This window comes from Erpetoichthys calabaricus, chromosome 4 (genome assembly GCF_900747795.2).
Source record: "Erpetoichthys calabaricus chromosome 4, fErpCal1.3, whole genome shotgun sequence".
NCBI lineage: Eukaryota > Metazoa > Chordata > Cladistia > Polypteriformes > Polypteridae > Erpetoichthys > Erpetoichthys calabaricus.
The window spans coordinates 202,981,333-203,002,615 of NC_041397.2; the positions used below are offsets into that span (position 1 = coordinate 202,981,333).

General features: G+C 40.5%; 1 protein-coding gene across 2 annotated transcripts in view; it reads left to right on the forward strand.

The window, feature by feature from the left end:
• Nucleotides 1–1,260: 1,260 nt before the first annotated feature.
• The window catches only part of brwd1 (bromodomain and WD repeat domain containing 1), a 216,081-nt gene continuing 196,058 nt past the window's right edge, over nucleotides 1,261–21,283 (forward strand). Inside the window, exons 1-4 of one of the 2 annotated variants that reach the window (XM_028800205.2) lie at nucleotides 1,261–1,513; nucleotides 1,618–1,676; nucleotides 1,801–1,830; nucleotides 2,040–2,099. In XM_028800205.2, the coding sequence (XP_028656038.2) occupies nucleotides 1,465–1,513; nucleotides 1,618–1,676; nucleotides 1,801–1,830; nucleotides 2,040–2,099 (198 nt within the window). In that variant the 5' untranslated portion in view covers nucleotides 1,261–1,464. The remainder of the gene's footprint in view (nucleotides 1,514–1,617; nucleotides 1,677–1,800; nucleotides 1,831–2,039; nucleotides 2,100–21,283) is intronic. The other variant, XM_028800203.2, reaches the window with a different exon arrangement.

A 21,283-nucleotide genomic window follows, 5' to 3' on the forward strand; every position in this document is an offset into this window, starting at 1 on the left:
TGTATTACGAAGCAAAGCTGGAATGCTGTAGTGATTTTAGTTACACTTGAGTAAAGTCGACATAATGGGCAAATACATGAATACCCTTTTCCCAACACAAATGAGGTATTTTAAGATAAATTAATTTTAACTAACACAAGTCACATTCCTAAAATTGCCTTTATTTTATGCCTGTTGAGACACAGAGCACTGGAGCAAGCTGGTTATGTAAACATGATTCATTCTGAATGTATTAAAAAAGATTTTCTTTAACATCCATCTGTGTAATCTTGCATCTTGAACAATAAATGTAAACACAGGTTTACTTTAGCAAATATTTTATGTACTCTTTCCTAAATTTTCTAAAGTTAATAATTGTTCACATTGTTTTACTTTACAAGAGTATCAATTAACAATACAAAGATAACTGAACCAAAATATAAATTCAAGTACATTTTAAAACCGTATGGGCAACTTACAAGAAGCAATAATAGAAATATTAGTACACAAAAAACCATGAATGCTGTAGTATGCATGAAAAGGTCAATGATTTGGGCTAAATCTTCAGTTAGGCTTTGTATTGTGAAACTGAGAAAGCGCCTCACAACACAATAATATAAAATACAGATTTAGAAAATGGATGAATGTATTGTTTACAGGCTGATGGATCATGGCAAAAGCATAAACTGCAGAAATATAGGTCAACAGAGACTACCTTAAAACGCATTTTTTTTACTTTACTCTCAAAATGTTTCTGGATTTGATACATTCCGAACAAGTATGCATATATACTAAATATATTTATGAAAGTGGATTAGTTGGTCAGCCGAAATTAACAGTGAGATGGACGATAAATATAACTGCAAAATCGCACAATCTTCTTGAGATTAGTTAAATGGGAAGAGAGATCTACGGAAATAATAACAGTTCTCATTCATCGCCTACATTTAAGTCAATTTATTTAACTATTTTATCTTCCCGTCGGCTACATTTGTCTCTCACGATACCACCAACTCCACACGCACGCCACACAACAATACACGCAAAAGCTCTGCGGCGTAGAGATACCGAACGTTTTGCTGACGTCATCGCCCCGAAAGCCGAACCACTTCGCGGGCAAACACGTTGGCATTTTTGCTTAAATAAACGACAGACGCGAGTTTTAGCGGCGAGGTTGTGCTGCAAACGCAGGTATATTTTTTTTCAAGCGAAAGATTAGGCAAACAAAGCCAAACGTCTGCTTTTTGTAACGGCGAATGAGGATTACTTTTTCCACTACCCCCACCCCCTACTTTTTGCGTCTCCAGCGGAAGTATCCACTAAAGCGGAGGCCTCATCACTTCAATGGCGACCGAAAAGGGGCTGAATAAAGAGCTGGAGCTGCAGCGGAGGGGGGTCGGAGGAGTGTAACAGCAAATAAATAAATAAATGGTAGTCGAAATTTCATAATTTACTATACAATATATATACATACACACAAAGCTAATGGCCGACATTAAGGCCAAAAAGCAGAATGTAACGCGCCTTGAATCGGGTAAGAAAGAAAACAAAAAAAAAAAAAATCACAAAAATAGATTTAGATATTAGTTGTGTTTATTTAAATTCCCAATTTTAACATTATTTTTTTCTCCTCTGTAGAGTTATACTATTTAGTAGCGCGCTTTTTATCGACTGGCCCATGTCGGAAAGCGTTCGAGGTGAGCTGTCACTTACCGTTCATTTGCTTTCATTTGTGAAATCAATTACATAATTTGTATTACCTACTGAATATTGCTTGTACACCTATGATACAAACAAATACGTTTTTATTTCATGTTGCAGGTCCTGGTGGGGGAGCTGGAGGAGTATCAGGTCCGTATAGCCCTAGTTTGGAAAGAGAGAGAGAGAGAGACAGACGCACACAGGCAGCAAACTACTGGCTGGTTGTTTTGCCACCGATTTTTAAAACCGCTCCTTATGTCACAGTCTCACTCTTTTGACATCACAGTTTGCACATTCCTAAATTTCGAGATGGGTTTTCTATATGTTATTATAATTCCCATTCTTACATTATTTTTCAGATTTTGCCTAAACGTTTGGACTGGGAAGGCAATGAACATCACCGCACATATCAAGAATTGGTATGTATATACTCAATTATTTGTTAATTTAAGTGTAATTTAAATACTTTATTCTTACAGCCGCCTTATAATTTGGCTAGCGCGCACTTCACAGGTCTTTAAAGCAACACACACGATTTATGGATCTTTTTTTCTTCAATGTTTGTGTTGTTTGTTTATTTGTATTATCTCTCTGGAAAGTTGGATATGGATTAAAATGTGTTGGTGGCGCTGAAGGTGATTATATTTATTTCAGATGTTTTAAAGAATGGTGGGGAAAAAATTAAATGGGCTGGGTTTTACCGACCTGCAAATGACATGTGCCACCAATAGGATTGTGGGATTCATCGCCACTAGGCTTGTTTGGAGGTTGTTAGCTGTATTCTCATTGGTTGAGCTATTTTCTTTCTTCCGTATAGGCTATATTTTGCATTGCATGTTGAGAATTGCTTGTACTGCCTTCTACAATAGAGTAAGGAAGTTTGATCTGCTTAGTCATTAGCTATTACGTTGTTTTCTCAGGTCTCTTCCTTAGGAAATCCTTCATGAGACAAAATAAGTTGTGCATAAGTAATCAAGTACTGTATTGTGTTTTTATTTTTTTTTGGTCCAGCGCCACCTGACTCATCGGTATGAGAAAACCACCACATATAATACACCTTTTGATTCGTTTTAATGACTGGTTAAGCATGGCGGCGAACATTTTGGGGTTCCCCCAATTTTTGCATGTCTAGACCTGAAAACCCTTCATTTTCGGGCCTGATTATCTTTTAGGCTGAGACCTATTCTTTAACATCGTCTGACAGCACTTCCAACCATGTCTTCTTTGGCCCTCCTCTGGATATCATCCCTTTCACCTACATTGTGGTGTACCACTACAGTCATCCCCTGCCTTTTGCTCTATATGCCAAAACCACCTTTGCCTGTTTCCCATCAGCACATCAGTGTACTCCACACCAAGGCTTTGTATTAATTCATCATGCCTCTAATGCTCTCACTATATGACAGATAGAGAAGACAAACTGAAGTTAAATATAAAAAAAGGCTTATGACAAAATGAATTACAAGCTTTTTTTCTTAAAACTCTGTGTTGATTCTAATTCTAAAGGGTTAATTATAATTGAGTTGTGGAGAGTCACCAGTAAACCAGCCTATTGTATGCAAATTTTTGGGAGCATGCAAACACATACAGTCAGTGTATGTTAAACTTTACAGCCAAAGGGGTAGCCTACACATGTGAAAATGTTTTTTTTTTGAGATAGATAAAGCAGACCAGCTTTACAGTACCTGGTTGTGTGGTTAATTTGAAGGCATCCTTGTATTTAACCATCAAGCACATTTAAAACCACTGTGCCAGTCAAATGTCCTAAAATTAAATATCTTTAATAATAATAATGCATTTTATTTATATAGCGCCTTTCCCATGCTCCAGGCACTTGCAGAATATAAGAAAGAATGGCAGGGTATACAGTACAGTATATAGCATTGTACAAACCAGATAAATAAAGAAGATTATGACCGTGAATTCAGAGAAGGAAAAAAAAAAGCCTAACAGACAACATAATTGATGGTCTAGCACACACACATACAGGTTACATGAGCATCTTGACAGAGAAGTAAACTGAGAGAAGGGTAATAAAGTCAAGTAGTGCTAAAAGCCTTCCTGAACAGATGAGTTTTGAGTTGTTTTTTTAAAAGAATTCATGGAGTCGGCTCATCTAATTAATTTTGGTAGGTCATTCCAGAGTCTGGGCGCTATACAGCTGAAGGCCTTGTCACCCATGGAGTGTAGATTAGTGAGGGGCACAACAAGATTGCCAGAATCAGAGGACCTTAGTGGGCGGGCAGGCACCTAGTGGTGGAGAAGGTCACTGATATAGTTTGGCGCGAGGTTATTTAAGACTTTGTAGTTGTTAGTAGGATTTTATATTCGATTCTTATCCTCAGATAAGCAGAAGAGGATGGATGGATTCTGTAAGACACAGGGAGCCAGTGAAGATGGAGCAGGATGGGTGTGATGTGCTCGTTGAGGGATGAGTTTACTATTGTTGTAATAGTCGGGATTATGGTATGAAGGCAGGATTTAAGTAGTGTGCTGGGGATGGGGTCCAGTACACAAGTAGTCGGCCTCATCTTACAAAACAGGTTATTAACAACCGCAGATGTGACTGGTGAGAACTTAGAGAAGGAGCTGGATGGAGTGGGAAAACAGGGAGAGATATAAACAGATGATGTATTTATGTTAGTTGAATTATTTAGATCTTTAATTTTGTTACGGAAAAAGTGGAGGAATTCCTCACAGACTTCAGTAGAAGAGGTAGTTGGGCCAGTTGCGGGTTTGAGTAGTTTATTAACTACAGAGAACAAAACCCTTGGGTTATCGTGGCCATTTTCTATTATTCTGCCATAATGGATGTTCTTGGTAGAAGTTAGTGCTTCTCTGTAAGCTCTTTGGTGGTCAGAGAAAGCCTAGATGAGCACGGTGAGGCCAGTCTTATGTGACATTCTCTTAAGGCGTCGGCCAACTGCTTTCATAGATCGCAATTCTGAATTATACCAAGGAGCTGAATGTTTAAAGGAAACCTCCGTATGTTTTAAAGGAGCTGTTTTATCTAATGCTGAATGAAGGGCTGAGTTATAGTGATCAACAAGACTGTCTAGTGTTGATGGAATAGGTGAAGACAGAAATGGATCCAGGAAGGATAGAGGGACAGATATTTTTAAGGTTTCTGTAAGAAATTTGTTGTTTACAGGCGAGAGGAGGGAAAGGCAGTGAGACAGTGAGAAATACTGCTTTATGGTCAGAGAGTCCCAAATCAGTGCTGTAAATGTTGGCAACAGATAGTCCAGAAGTGCAGATCAGATCCAATATATGACCACCAGAGTGGGTGGGAAAATCAACATGGTGTGTCAATTTCTAAGTTTAGATGTGGGATGTCAATATGGATGTTGAAATCGCCAAGAAGGATAATTCTCTGAGAGTAAGAGCTTAGGTGGGTCAAAAGTTCAATCGGATCGGATAAGAAAGATGCATTGTATTTTGAGGGACGATAAAGCACAATGAGTGAGACAGGACCTGATTCCGTTATTAGTTTAAGAGCCAGGCACTCAAAAGACAATGGACAGTCAATTGGGATTTGTTTGATGTTCAAGTCTGCTCTGACAATTACTGCAAGCCCCACTGCCTTGCCTTGAGCTGCGAGGCTCTGTGTGGAAAGTGAAACCAGGTGGAGTCGTCTCTGTGAGAGACGTAAATTCGTTTGGTTTTTGCGAAGTCTCTGTTAAACACAGAATATCAAGTTTGGTGTCAGTGATGAGTTCTGACAGCACCAATGCTTTGCCATTAAGAGATCTCGAGTTAAACAGTGCAATATTAGTTAAAGAGGCTTCTTTTTGCACAGAGCCGTGATCAGGGTTTATTTCCACATAATGTAAATTTGGCACACTGACACTTCTATTTCCAGGGCCATGAGAAGGACAGCTTATTCCTGAGCAAATGCTGCCTGTGGTCTTTTCATTCGCAGCCCGGCGGTGGCGGCGACCCGACCCGCAATGTACATATTTCGGGCGCTGCAAAATACCAGCGTCCTTTAGGATGTTCCAGTCAGACCATTAGCTCTGGACAAACTGTTTAATAAGAAGGAGTTTGTCATGAGAGTATTTTAGCATGGTACTGGGCAGCACTTATCTGAAAAGCAGTGGAGAAGCAGCACAGCACAGTGGAACCGGTAGGACAGGCGGGTGTGGTAGCGTAGGTGAGCGGCGATAGTAAGCAGCAGAAAGCATAGCAGGAGGAGGTAGCAGGATTTGGAGGTTCCAATACATAGCCACAAACAGTAACGCTTGGTAATTTCAGGCGTGATCGCCCCGGAGCCATAAGCCAGGTTAGTATGAACATCAGACCAGTTCCCAGTCGTAGAGTACTGTAAGATGAAATGGGAGCAGATCAGCGAATATAATCACGGAGACAGATCATCCCCAGGTCTTAGATCGCCAGGTACAAAGAAATGTTCGTAGGTCTCGTCCCGTGATCCACAGACTCGGCTGTTCCCAGTCAAAGTAGGGTCCATAAAATCTGTAAATATTAAGCCAAATCCATGCAATTTGAGTCAGCTGTATCCACGAACTATACGTACAATAAAAGAAATAAAACAAGCGTAAGAAAGTGTAGAATTAAGGCAAATTTTGTGAAAAGTGTTGTTAACAGGGAGAAGCGGCAACAACATGTGTGCGCCAGCGTCCCCTCACCTGCTATATATTACAAATCACTGTATTCACAATCTCAAAGATATATTTACTGATGAGCTGGTTTGTGTGGTTGTTGAAAGCTTGTTTTATTTGATGCAGTGAGCAATGTGATACTGTATGAGTGTTAATCAAAATAGCCAACTGTCAACATATGTTTTATCTCTTGAGCATAGCAATATGAAAATACCAAAACATATTGAACTTGTCTAAATGAAGAAATTATTGAAAATGTTTCAAAGATGTCATATTACAGTTCAGCTGATTTAGTTTGACAGTTTAAGTCAGTTACTGTTAGGCAGTTTCTAGTAGATAGGGTAGTGAGAATGCTGTTGTGCATACAGAGTTTGGAAAGTAGGCACTGTTAGTTTTCAGGTTTTTTTTTTTAATGAAGTTGACTTGTGTTAAATTTCTCTGCATGAAAATTACACAATTTAAAAACAGCCAAAATGTTATTTCTTACCTAATGAAATGTCTTGCCTAATCCCAGAGAGAAAGCAGAAGATAGAAAAAGTAACATCTTAGTAGATGTATGAGGAAATAAACCAGTACAGTGTTTTCTCAGATTCTGTGCTTGGGGGAAGCTGCATCAAACAAAGCAAAAATATGTTTTTAATATTGTTAACCATGTACAAACACACATTAAATATATTTGTTAAGACAAATTCCTTTTTTTCTGTTCTCACTTAGAATTGTGTATTCCCCACTCTGAAAATAGTTCAGTCATGTCCTTGGTGGAAAAGCATCTAATCTAGGTCATGTCATTACTGTTTCTCAAACCACTATCCAATGAAGTATAAATTATTAATTTAGAAAACATGTTTTCAGCTGTTTTTTTTTTTTTTTAGTGTTTTTTATTTTTTTGGTTAGGAAATAAGACTTATTTGGTGAGCATAAAGTGTTAAAGATGAATCTCATGCACCTCAGATGTATTTGGACATATTTTCTATGATATTTTAAAGAAGATTATATAGTGGAACATCGGTTCACGACCATAATTCGTTCCAAAACTCTGGTCGTAAACCGATTTGGTCGTGAACCTAAGCAATTTCCCCCATAGGATTGTATGTAAATACAATTAATCTGTTCCAGACCATACGAACTGTATGTAAATATATATATATATATATATATTTTTTTTTTTTTAAGATTTTTAAGCACAAATATAGTTAATTACACCATAGAAAGCACATCATAATAGTAAACTAAATGTAAAATCATTGAATAACACTGAGAAAACCTTGAACAACAGAGAAAACTAACATTGCAAGAGTTCGCGCTATAGCCTTAAGACCCGATCGCTGTAAACACTTTTTTTAAATGAGTTTTAAGCACAGGGGGAAAAAAAACGTAACATTTGAGCAAATCCGAACTTTATTTAAAAGCCAACCATAAGCAACCAAGAAAGTAACATTGCAGGAGTTCACGCTAAATAGCCTTATAACCCGATCGCTGTATAAACTTTTTTTTTAATGAGTTTTAAGCACAGGGAAAAAAAAGAGAAAAGTAACATTGCAACAATTCACGCTACGAACCAAAAAATGAACATTTGAAAAATCCGTAATACAAAAACTAACCATAAACCACCAAGAAAAGTAACTTTGCATGAGTCAAGTTCTGGCATGAAGTGAGGAGGAACCGGGTGGAGAACAATCCGGTCTCGTCGCAGTTGAAGACTTGTTGTGGGATGGAGGGCGAAGGCTACACTAATTTTGTGAAATTTTTCACGAATTCTTTCACAGCTTCAGCGTTGGAACTAGCAGCCTCTCCATGCCTTACCACACTATGAATGCCACTTCTCTTGCAAAACTTTTCAAACCATCCTCTACTGGCTTTAAATTCCTCACTTTCGGCACTCGTAGAAGGATAGTTTTGCAGCAAATCGCCATGAATCTTCCTGGCTTTCTCGCATAACATCGCCTCGCTTACGCTATCCCCTGCAAGTTGCTTCTCTTTCAGCCACACTAGCAACAGTTTTTCCACCTCTTCCAGCACTTGAGGCCTCTGCCTGGTTAACGCTGTAACTCCTTTTGCAACATCAGCTGCTTTAATAGATTCTTTCTGCTTTAGAATAGTCGAAATCGTAGATTTTGACTTCTTGTACTCGGTGGCAAGATCAGCAACACGAATGCCACGCTCATATTTTTCAATAATTTCTTTCTTTACTTCGATTTCAGTTTTCTGCAAAACTTTCTTCTCACCACTCTTCACTTGCTTAGAAGCCATGGTTAACTGCAAAAGCACACGAAATACTGTAGAGCACAAAGAGTTCACAGGTAAAGCACACACGTCTGACTGAGAACAATGAACAGGGAGAGGCTGAACATGTGCTTAAATACAGTAATCGGTGCGTACGAACCGGAAGGGAAATGAAATAGAGCACAAAGAGTTCACAGCGAAAGCACGCATGTCTGACCGAGAACAATGCAGCATGTGCGGAAATCATCGGCGCACACAAACTGAAAGGGAAACTGGCTTGTTCGTATACCAAGTGTGTGGTCGTGAACCGAGGCAAAAGTTTCTTGAACTTTTTGGTCGTAAACCGATTTGTACGTGTACCGAGACGTTCGTGGACCGAGGTTCCACTGTACTTAGATTCATGGAATTGTACATATTTTATGTGTATTGTATGATGTGTAAGTAAAAGTTTCCTAAAACTGTGGGCTTTAGTCAAGAGATGTCTGTTACTTGGTTGCGTAGAGTCCTGACTCACTATTGTATTCAATGAGAAAGAGTTGCTCACGGTTTGCATGTTGCATCAGGATTGGTCACTGTAGGCAATATAAGCAGTCAACTTTGCTATGTCGGCTGGCAGCGGTTCTACAAGGGGGAAGGTATGACTGTTGGCAACAATTTTCCCCTGGGATTAGAGTCAGTGCATCAGCCATACAGTATGCAGACAGCTTTGCAGCTCTTTTAGGATCTATAACGACCCTGCATGTATAATATATACAAACACACACTACTGGTCAAAAGTTTTAGAACACCTCAGGTTTTTTTCCAGTTTTTATGGAAATGCATGCAGTTTAGTGTCTTAATGTTTCATGAAATCAATGCATAGAAGAAATGAACAGTGATGAATACAAAATAATTCAAGGAATCATTAGGTGTACAAAATTTTATTCAAATTTTTGATTCATCAAAGTAGCAACCATCAGCTGAAAAAACAGCCAAACTGTGGTAACCCTTTTGATTCAGAATGACAGTCACTTTGTGCAAGTAATCAACTCTTTGACAGCTGGTGTCACACACTGAGGAAACCTCCTTTCACAAACTCGAAGGCGTACAAACAACCTGCATAATGAACGGATTTCAAATTTTGATTCTTCGGTCCATAGGACTAGTCTACCGTATTCCATAGCCTGTTTTTCAAGGCCCTAGTTTGTCCTTTAAGGAATGGCTTGCTTACTGCCACACACTCTGTCAAACCTGCAGCACAAAGTATCCTCTTCACAGTAGAAACTGAGACTTGCTTTTTTCAGCTACTGTTAAACTGTGCTTGAAGCTGTTGAGGCGCCTGTCACACAAGCTGGTGACCCACAGAAACTTGTCTTCAGATTGTGTTATGACTTTGGGTCTTCCAGATCTCTTCCTATCAGAGCTTCTTCCAGTCTCCAATTGCCTTTGGATTGTGTAGGACAGGGGTAGGCAACGTCGGTCCTGGAGTGCCACAGTATGTGCAGGTTTTTGTTCCAACCCAGTTCCTTAACGAGAACTCAATTATTGCTGATGAAGCACATATTGCTTAAGTGACATTTTAATGCTTCATTTTAGTGGTCTCGCTTGTTAAGGTTCTCCAACCTTAATTGCTTATTTCAATCTTAAACTGCTGCATTCAGTGTTTTAATTGCTCCTTATTAGCAATAAGATGTAAAACAGGGGTAGGCAATGTCGGTCCTGGTGAGCCGCAGTGGCTACAGGTTTTCATTCAACCCAATTGCTTAATTAGAAACCAATCATTGCCAATCTCAGACCTTATTTAATTTTATGGCTTGTTAGTCTGTGCAATGTAAGGCTTTTATATCGTAGATTTTTTTCCTTTCCAAGGATATCATCCAAATGATTTGAAGCCTAAAACAGATCATTTTCAGTCTGTCACATTTTTCTATTAAGTGTTTTATTAAATCAAACCGTGCATGATGAACACACACAGATGTAATTGGAAAAAAGCTAGCTGGAGAACTGCTGGCTGCTTTGTCTTTTACATCTTATTGCTAATAAGGAGCAATTAAAACACTGAATGCAGCAGTTTAAGATTGAAATAAGCAATTAAGGTTGGAGAACCTTAACAAGCGAGACCACTAAAATGAAGCATTAAAATGTCACTTAAGCAATATGTGCTTCATCAGCAATAATTGAGTTCTCGTTAAGAAACTGGGTTGGAACAATAACCTGCACATACTGTGGCACTCCAGGACTGACGTTGCCTACCCCTGGTGTAGGACACCATACTCAACTAATACTGTTTTTTTATTGCAATTTCTCTATGAGTAATAATGCTCTGTCTCATTTCACTTGTTAATTACCATAATCTACAACTTTCTACAGTGTAATATTTCCCAAGTAGTACTTCAGAGGGTGTAGTTACATGGTTTGTTCCATGTCTGCTTTAAGACAGACAGAGGGTTTATAAGTAGTAATTAACAGAATTTAGGACGCATGTACACATTGCAGCAGAACATCTGTAGGTTTAACCTATTAGTAGTTTTTTTTTTTTTTTTTTTTCAGATTTTACCATCCTAAACTTTAAATTTCACTGCTTACCTATATACAGTATAATATATAATGTAATAATAAACCATAACTGTGCAAACTTTTATTGAATACCTCTTTCCTGAACACAATTCATTTTTAAAAAATGTAATATTTCATTTTGCTTATGAAATGGCATAATAACAAGTTACACAGTTATGTTGTTCTGCTCAACACAGTAATCGCAGGCCACATTTACATTTTTGTGATTACTGCCACAACATGGATTTATTTGTAGTCCAGTGGCATATGTGGCACCTTCTGTTTTATCTATCTACAATATCACTATGTATCTATTTATTGTTCACATAAGCATTTGTAGAAGCTGTTTAAGGTGATGTTGTTCCCCTGTCTGAACAGGTGCTGCAGCTCTTTACCCCTTCTTTTCTGAGCTCTTCCCCTCAACAATTTCCTGCCCATAACATTCATGATCTACAGTGGGTACGGAAAGTATTCAGACCCCCTTCAGTTTTTCACTCTGTTATATTGCAGCCATTTGCTAAAATCATTTAAATTAATTTTTTTCCTCATTAATGTACACACAGCACCCCATATTGACAGACAAAAAAAAGAATTTTTGAAATTGTTGCAGATTTATTAAAAAAGAAAAACTGAAATATCACATGGTCCTAAGTATTCAGACCCTTTGCTCAGTATTTAGTAGAAGCACCCTTTTGAGCTAATACAGCCATTAGTCTTCTTGGGAAAGATGCAACAAGTTTTTCACACCTGGATTTGGGGATCCTCTGCCATTCCTCCTTGCAGATCCTCTCCAGTTCTGTCAGGTTGGATGGTAAACGTTGGTGGACAGCCATTTTTAGGTCTCTCCAGAGATGCTCAATTGGGTTTAAGTCAGGGCTCTGGCTGGGCCATTCAAGAACAGTCACAGAGTTGTTGTGAAGCCACTCCTTTGTTATTTTAGCTGTGTGCTTAGGGTCATTGTCTTGTTGGAAGGTAAACCTTTGGCCCAGTCTGAGGTCCTTAGCACTCTGGAGAAGGTTTTTGTCCAGGATATCCCTGTACTTGGCCGCATTCATCTTTCCCTCGATTGCAACCAGTCGCCCTGTCCCTGCAGCTGAAAAACACCCCCACAGCATGATGCTGCCACCGCCATGCTTCACTGTGGGACTGTATTGGACAAGTGATGAGCAGTGCCTGGTTGTCTCCACACATACCGCTTAGAATTAAGGCCAAAAAGTTCTATCTTGGTCTCATCAGACCAGAGAATCTTATTTCTCACCATCTCCGAGTCCTTCAAGTGTCTTTTAGCAAACTCCATGCGGGCTGTCATGTGTCTTGCACTGAGGAGAGGCTTCCGACAGGCCACTCTGCCGTAAAGCCCTGACTGGTGGAGGGCTGCAGTGATGGTTGACTTTCTACAACTGTCTCCCATCTCCTGACTGCATCTGTGGAGCTCAGCCAAAGTGATCTTTGGGTTCTTCTTTACCTCTCTCACCAAGGCTCTTCTCCCCCAGTAGCTCAGCTTGGCCGGACGGCCAGCTCTAGGAAGGGTTCTGGTCGTCCCAAACGTCTTCCATTTAAGGATTATGGAGACCACTGTGCTCTTGGGAACCTTAAGTGCAGCAGAAATTTTTTTGTAACCTTGGCCAGATCTGTGCCTTGCCACAATTCTGTCTCTGAGCTCTTCAGGCAGTTCCTTTGACCTCATGATTCTCATTTGCTCTGACATGCATTGTGAGCTGTAAAGTCTTATATAGACAGGTGTGTGGCTTTCCTAATCAAGTCCAATCAGTATAATCAAACACAGCTGGACTCAAATGAAGGTGATCTCAAGGATGATCAGAAGAAATGGAAAGCACCTGAGTTAAATATGAGTGTCACAGCAAAGGGTCTGAATATTTAGGACCATGTGATATTTCAGTTTTTCTTTTTTAATAAATCTGCAACGATTTCAAAAATTCTTTTTTTGTCTGTCAATATGGGGTGCTGTGTGTACATTAATGAGGAAAAAAATTAATTTAAAATGATTTTAGCAAATGGCTGCAATATAACAAAGAGTGAAAAATTGAAGGGGGTCTGAATACTTTCCGTACCCACTGTAATATAGCAGTATCACTCTGCACTGCCTCACTCTGTGTTTGTCTTCCCTCTACCAGCTTCTGTGTCTCTCTGATTCGTTAACTGCAATCAACGACATGGGATCTTTAAAGGGCTTATGGTCCTAATAATTGTTGTGGCATTTCTTTTCTTATCTCTTACCTCTCTAAACTCGTAAAAACCTGCATAATAAGCAACAAAATAGAAAATTAACTGTAATAAACATATGTAGATAAAAAGCACATGAACAAAACATGTTTTTTCATGATTTCATTTTTCAAACTTGGCACTGAAAATGTGCATGTAAAAATACAGACAGTTGATCGCGTAGTAATTTAAAGTGATATTGTTCAGAGGCCTTGTGTTTTTGAAAAGAAATATCTAATTTCTATCCCATTACAAAAAGTTTACTCCCCCAGATATGAGGTTTTTAAGAACTTACAAGTTTACAGTTCTTATTTATGTAGTGCTTATGCAGTATATGGTTATGATGTGTGGATTGACTAGATTTGTTCTGTTTGCAAAATAGCCAATTGATCTAATGCAGTATCTTGAGTGGACTTTTTTTTTTTGCTTACATTCTTCATACTTTTGTGGGCGCGCTACTTTGGTGAAGTAAATGAGACTTGCCTGGGGTAAAGCATCTGAGTTGAGCTTTTAAATCTCTGAATTTACACCATATAAATGGGATGCATTTCCTTAGCAATCTGCTCTGTTTCAGTATTTGTAATTTCATCCACAGGTTTGTTGTTATTTTCGTACAGGTGTCCACTGGCAAATGACTTGGTGATTGCAAACTGACTAAGTTAGTTTTAATTTTGTCTTGCTGCTTGTCAAAAGAAGGTGCTTCTTCTCTTTTCAGACACTTGCTGTATATTCTAGTGTGGCTGCACGTGAGGTGTACAAAAAGGTTGCTTGTGTTGCCACCCTTTGCTTCAGTGTGCCACTTGCAAAGTGTACATATTACATTAATTTAGTCTGTCAATAATTTACAAATTCTCTTTTCTGTTAGCAGGATGTATTTCTCCATCTTTCGTTACTAATTGATACAGAGGTAACACTTTTGTTTTGAAAGCACGCACGTACACCCAGTGTTCTATTGAACCACACAACCCATTGAAACATGCTCCAAAGCTGTTTTGTGCATGTGCGGTGTACATTTCACCGGCAGCAAGAGCGTTGTTTAAGCTGTTGAGTTTGCATTGTGCATACTTAGCTGTGGGTGGTCTTTGGGACAAAAAACAATCTGAAGATTCCCTAGCAGTTTTACTGTATTAGTGAACTTGCAGAGGGATCAGTTAAGTGGGCCGGATAGGTCTGCCTTGTCTGAGACGGACTTGTAGTCCAGTGCAGCTGTGGCACAAATTGAGTGGGAGAGACTGGAACCAGTCTCGGTCAAGTGTATGGTAGCTAGTTGTGTGAACGTACAATATGCATGTACCACAAAGCTTGAGGTACAGTTTGTGGGCTTGGGTTGAGTGAGAAGTGTGGTGCATGCAAGCGCTGAAAAAATGTAAGTGTATGCATATGCCATCTCACCCAGTGCAAGATACACTTGTATAAGCTTTTACATCTTCTGTAAAATTCACACCAAATCATGTGGCTGTGGTTGAGCATGAGCAGAGCAGAGCAGACTTCTTCTTTCAGCTGCTCCCGTTAGGGGTTGCCACAGTGGATCATCTGCTTCCATATCTTTCTGTCCTCTTCATCTTGTTCTGTTACACCCATCACCTGCATGTCCTCTCTCACCACATCCATAAACCTTAGCTTAGGCCTTCCTCTTTTCCTCTTCCCTGACAGCTCTATCCTTAGTGTCCTTCTCCCAATATACCCAGCATCTCTTCTCTGCACATGAACAAACCAATGCAATCTCCCCTGTCTGACTTTGTCTCCCAACCATCCAACTTGAGCTGACCCTCTAATGTACTCATTTCTAATCCTATCCATCCTCGTCACACCCAGTGCCAATCTTAGCATCTTTAACTCTGCTACCTCCAGCTCTGTCTCCTGCTTTCTGATCAGTGCCACAGTCTCCAACCCATATAACATAGCTGGTTTCACTACCATCCTGTAGACCTCCACCTTCACTCTTGCTGATACCAGTCTGTCACAAATTACTCCTGACACTCTTCTCCACCCATTCCACCCTGCCTGCACTCTTTTTCACCTCTCTTCCACAATCCCCATTACTCTGTTCTGTTGATCCCAAGTATTTAAAGTCATCCACCTTCGCCAACTCTACTCCCTGCATCCGCACCATTCCACTGACCTCCCTCTCATTTACACACATGTATTCTGTCTTGTTCCTACTGCCCTTCATTCCTCTCCTCTCTAGAGCATATCTCCACCTCTCCAAGGTCTCCTCAACCTGCTCCCTACTATCGCTACAGATCACATTGTCATCAGCAAACATTATAGTCCATGGGGACTCCTAATCTCGTCTGTCAACCTGTCCATCACCATTGCAAATCAGAAAGGGCTCAGAGCCAATCCCTGATGTAATCCCACCTCCAACTTGAATGCAACTTGAACTCTTACCGCAGACTTCACCACTGTCACACTTCCGTCGTACATATCCTGTACAACTCTTACGTACTTCTCTGCTACTCCAGACTTACTCATACAATACCACAGCTGCTCTCGAGGCAACCTGTCATATGCATTCTCCTGGTTCACATAGACGCAATGTAACTCCTTCTGTCCTTCTCTAAACTTCTCCATCAACATCCTCAGAGCAAACATTGCATCTGTGGTGCTCTTTCCTGGCATAAAACCGTACTGCTGCTCACTAATCATCACCTCACTTCTTAACCTAGCTTCCACTACTCTTTCCCATAACTTCATGTTGTGGCTCATCAATTTTATTCCCCTGTAGTTACTGCAGTCCTGCACATCCCCCTTATTCTTAAATATCGGCACCAGTACACTTCTTCTCCACTCCTCAGGCATCCTCTCACTTTCCAAGATTCCATTAAACAATCTGGTTAAAAACTCCACTGCCATCTCTCCTAAACACCTCCATGCTTCCACAGGTATGTTACCTGGACCAACGGCCTTTCCATTTTTCAACCTCTTCATAGTTATCCTTACTTCCTCCTTGCTAATCTGTTGCACTTCCTGATTCACTATCTCCACATCATCCAACCTCTTCTCTCTCTCGTTCTCTTCATTCATCTGCCTCTCTAAGTGCTCTTTCCATCTGCTCAACACACTCTCCTCGCTTGTGAGTACATTTCCATCTTTATCCTTTATCACCCTAACCTGCTGCACATCTTTCTCAGCTTGGTCCCTCTGTCTAGCCAATTAGTACAGGTCCTTTTCTCCCTCCTTAGTGTCCAACCTCTCATACAGCTCATCATATGCCTTTTCTTTAGCCTTCTCCAACTCTCTCTTCACCTTGTGCCTTGTCTCCTTGTACTTTTGTGTACTTTCTGCATCTCTGTGACTATCCCACTTCTTCCTTGCCATCCTCTTCCTCTGTATACTGTCCTGTACTTCCCCGTTCAACCACCAGGTTTCCTTTTCCTCCTTCCTCTTTCCAGATGTCACGCCAAACACCCTTCTTGCTGTCACCCTTACTACATCTGCTGTAGATTTCCCAACTGTCTATTAACTCTTCACTGCCGCCCAGTGCCTGTCTCACCTCCTCCCTAAACTCAACCTTACAGTCTTCCTTTTTCAGCTTCCACCATTTAATCCTTGGCTCTGCCCTCACTCTCTTCCTCTTCTTGATCTGCAACATCATCATACAGACCACCATCCTATGCTGCTTAACTACACTTACCCCTGCCACCACTTTGCAGTTTTCAATCTTCTTTCAGATCGACTCTTCTGCATAGGATGTAATCTACCTGTGTGCATCTTCCTCCACTCTTGTACGTAACCCTATGTTCCTACTTCTTCTTAAAATACGTATTCACCACAGCCACGTCCGCTCCAATCACCACTTTCTGTCCCTTGGGTACACTGTTCATCACTTCATCCAACTCACTCCAAAAATCTTCTTTCTCACCCACTGCATACCCAACTTGCGGTGCATATGCACTAACAACATTCATCATTACACCTCAAATTTCCAGCTTCATAATAATTACTCTGCCTGACACTCTTTTCATCTCCAAAATACTTTTGACATACTGTTCCTTCAGAATAACTCCTACCCCTTTTCTCCTCCCATCCACACCATGATAGAAAAATTTGAATCTACCTCCGATCCACCTGGCCTTACTCCCCTTCCACTTATTCTCTTGCACGCACAATATATCAACCTTCCTTCTCTCCATCATGTCTGCTAACTCTCTCCCCTTACCAGTCATACTGCCAACATTCAAAGTTCCTACCCTCAGTTCCACTCTCTTTACTCTCCTCCTGCCTCTGGACACGTCTCCCCCCTTTTCTTCTCCTTCTTTTTCGGCCAACAGTAGCCCAATTTCCGCCAGCACCCTGTTCGCCAACAGTACTGGTGGTGGTCATTGTTAACCTGGGTCTCGACCGATCTGGTATGGAAATTTGTATTGTTGTCCACATATTGATTTGGCAAAATTTTACACTGGATGCCCTTCCTGACGTAACCCTCCCCATTTATCCGGGCTTGGGACTGGCACGAAGAAACACACTAGTTTGTACATCACCTGTGGCTGGGTTGAGCAGAGCGGACTACTCCATATACATATATATACAGTACAATCCCTCTTAACTGGCCACCTTGGGACTGGACCCAGGGCCGGTTGCCGTTTTGGCCGGTTAATCCGACGCATACCTATTTTCATGTAGAAAAATATTTCTAAGGTATCTACTGTACTTCTTCAACATTCCTGAAGAAACCCTATCCACAAGGCTTCATCCACTATTTCGCACACAGGTTTTTTTTCTCATACAGCGACTGGACAGTGTGGTGTAGCGTGTCCGCAGCTCAAGTCATAAAGGCCACTTTTTAAATAAATAATTGCTGCACTTGCGGTTTAGCGAGTATGTGTTGCCGATAGGTTCCCGGGGAATTTGTGATGCGGGCGATCCTAGCTTAAGTGCACAGGTGAGGAGTCGTCCTCATCTGCAATTGTTCCCAGGAACAGCTAATTGCCACATCTGATCCACGTTCCTGTGATAAATAGAAGCGCGAGGCAGCTAGGGGGAGAACAGGAAAGAACGGGAGGTTATTGGAGAAGGAAGCAGATAGAGGAAAGGTAGTTTAGGAGAGAGAGAGAGAGAGAGAGCAGATTCGATGGAGTAAAGGCAGGCAGCTGGGAGGTGATCCCCTGCAGATGAGAGTTTTACCGACAGTCGGTGGGGCTGACGAAAAGCAGTCGCTCCAGCTGAGCGATCACGGAGCTGGAGTGACCGGTATTGAAGACGACTGTCCGTCGAAAGGCAGCGGCAGTCGTGGAGGCTTTGGGCCTTTTAGCCCCAGCGTGAGCGCCCTGGCCGCTGGGGAAAGAACCCAAGTCTCAGTCCGGATGGAGCCCGACGTAGCCAGGGATCGGAGGGCTACTGGACCAGTGTGGAAGGCAGCTGCACTTGCTGGTAGGGCGACTCCCCTGTTGCAAAGCCCGATGGGAGAAGCAGGGGAGCCGCCAGGTAGAAAGAAGAAGGCACCGTGGAAAATTCATCAAGGAATGTGTAAACAGAAATCACTCTGAAAGTAGGAGCCCTAACACCTTCCAAGAAAGGAGGAAGTGCATGCATATAATATAAAGAAGAACTCAGTGTTACAGTTTTTTTTTTTTTTTTATTTTATTTTAACAGGCCGGTTAATCCGTCGGCTGGTTAATGTGACGCCAGTTAAGAGGGATTGTACTGTGTGTGTGTGTGTGTATACACATATACATGTGCTGGTCATAAAATTAGAATATCATGACAAGGTTGATTTATTTCAGTACTTCCATTCAAAAAGTGAAACTTGTATATTAGATTCATTCATTACACACAGACTGATGTATTTCAAATGTTTATTTCTTTTAATGTTGATGATTATAACTGACAACTAATGAAAGTCCCAAATTCAGTATCTCGGAAAATTAGAATATTGTGAAAAGGTTCAATATTGAAGACACCTGGTGCCACACTCTAATCAGCTAATTAACTCAAAACACCTGCAAAAGCCTTTAAATGGTCTCTCAGTCTAGTTCTGTAGGCTACACAATCATGGGGAAGACTGCTGACTTGACAGTTGTCCAAAAGACGACCATTGACACCTTGCACAAGGAGAGCAAGACACAAAAGGTCATTGCTAAAGAGGCTGGCTGTTCACAGAGCTCTGTGTCCAAGCACATAAATAGAGAGGCGAAGGGAAGGACAAGATGTGGTAGAAAAAAGTGTACAAGCAATAGGGATAACCGAACCCTGGAGAGGATTGTGAAACAAAACCCATTCAAAAATGTAGGGGAGATCCACAGAGTGGACTGCAGCTGGAGTCAGTGCTTCAAGAACCACCACGCACAGACGTATGCAAGACATGGGTTTCAGCTGTCGCATTCCTTGTGTCAAGCCACTCTTGAACAAGAGACAGCGTCAGAAGTGTCTCGCCTGGGCTAAAGACAAAAAGGACTGGACTGCTGCTGAGTGGTCCAAAGTTATGTTCTCTGATGAAAGTAAATTTTGCATTTCCTTTGGAAATCAAGGTCTCAGAGTCTGGAGGAAGAGAGGAGAGGCACAGAATCCATGTTGCGTGAGGTCCACTGTAAAGTTTCCACAGTCAGTGATGGTTTGGGGTGCCATGTCATCTGCTGGTGTTGGTCCATTGTGTTTTCTGAGGTCCAAGGTCAACACAGCCGTCTACCAGGAAGTTTTAGAGCACTTCATGCTTCCTGCTGCTGATGAACTTTATGGAGATGCAGATTTCATTTTCCAACAGGACCTGGCACCTGCACACAGTGCCAAAGCTACCAGTACCTGGTTTAAGGACCATGGTATCCCTGTTCTTGATTGGCCAGCAAACTCGCCTGACCTTAACCCCATAGAAAATCTATGGCGTATTGTGAAGAGGAAGATGCAATACGCCAGACCCAACAATTCAGAACAGCTGAAGGCCACTATGAGAGCAACATGGGCTCTCATAACACCTGAGCAGTGCCACAGACTGATCAACTCCATGCCACGCCGTATTGCTGCAGTAATCCAGGCCAAAGGAGCCCCAACTAAATATTGAGTGCTGTACATGCTCATACTTTTCATGTTCATACCTTTTAGTTGGCCAACATTTCTAAAAATCCTTTTTTTGCATTGGTCTTAATTGATATTCTAATTTTCCGAGATACTGAATTTAGGACTTTCATTAGTTGTCAGTTATAATCATCAACATTAAAAGAAATAAACATTTGAAATACATCAGTCTGTGTGTAATGAATGAATCTAATATACAAGTTTCACTTTTTGAATGGAATTACTGAAATAAATCAACTTTGTCATGATATTCTAATTTTATGACCAGCACATGTATATGTGTGTGTATGTATATATGTGTATATATATATATATATATATATATATATATATATATATATATATATATATATATATATATATATATGTATAATTTCATACACACACATTCTTCGTAGTGAGAACTGAAGTGTATGTATGAGCAATCTAGTGGCTGTGGTTGAGTGTGAGCAAAGCAGACTGCTCCATATATACACACACACACACACAGGTCTTTCGTTTATATGTCTTACTATTGTTATTATTATTAGGTAGGCTAGCTCTTTAAAATATCTTAATACAGCTTTCTTATTTCCCCTGGTGGGGCATCTGAAATAACAGTATTTTATTAATAGTTTTATAATTTATGCATAAGTATTAAGGTTGTATACTATCATTAAATACCACACTAAAATGAAAAATCCTTATCATTGTGTAAAACCTATATCAGGATCGGCTATATATCGCACTGCGCTACTGTACCAACTAGAGTTTCTCTCCAGTGTTTGCACACCAAGCCACAGACAGAGGTATACTAGTTTGGAGAAACATTTCAGCACCTCTACACAATGTTAGCGGCTCATCATTTGAGAACCATTTGATTAAATGAATGGACATTAGTTTGGCTTCAAAAACCAAAAAATTGTATAAATTTAGAGGTTACTTTACTGAATTAATTAAGGAAGTATGTTGTTGTGCCTGTTCAGCCAACTGGTGTAATCGCAGTGGTTTGT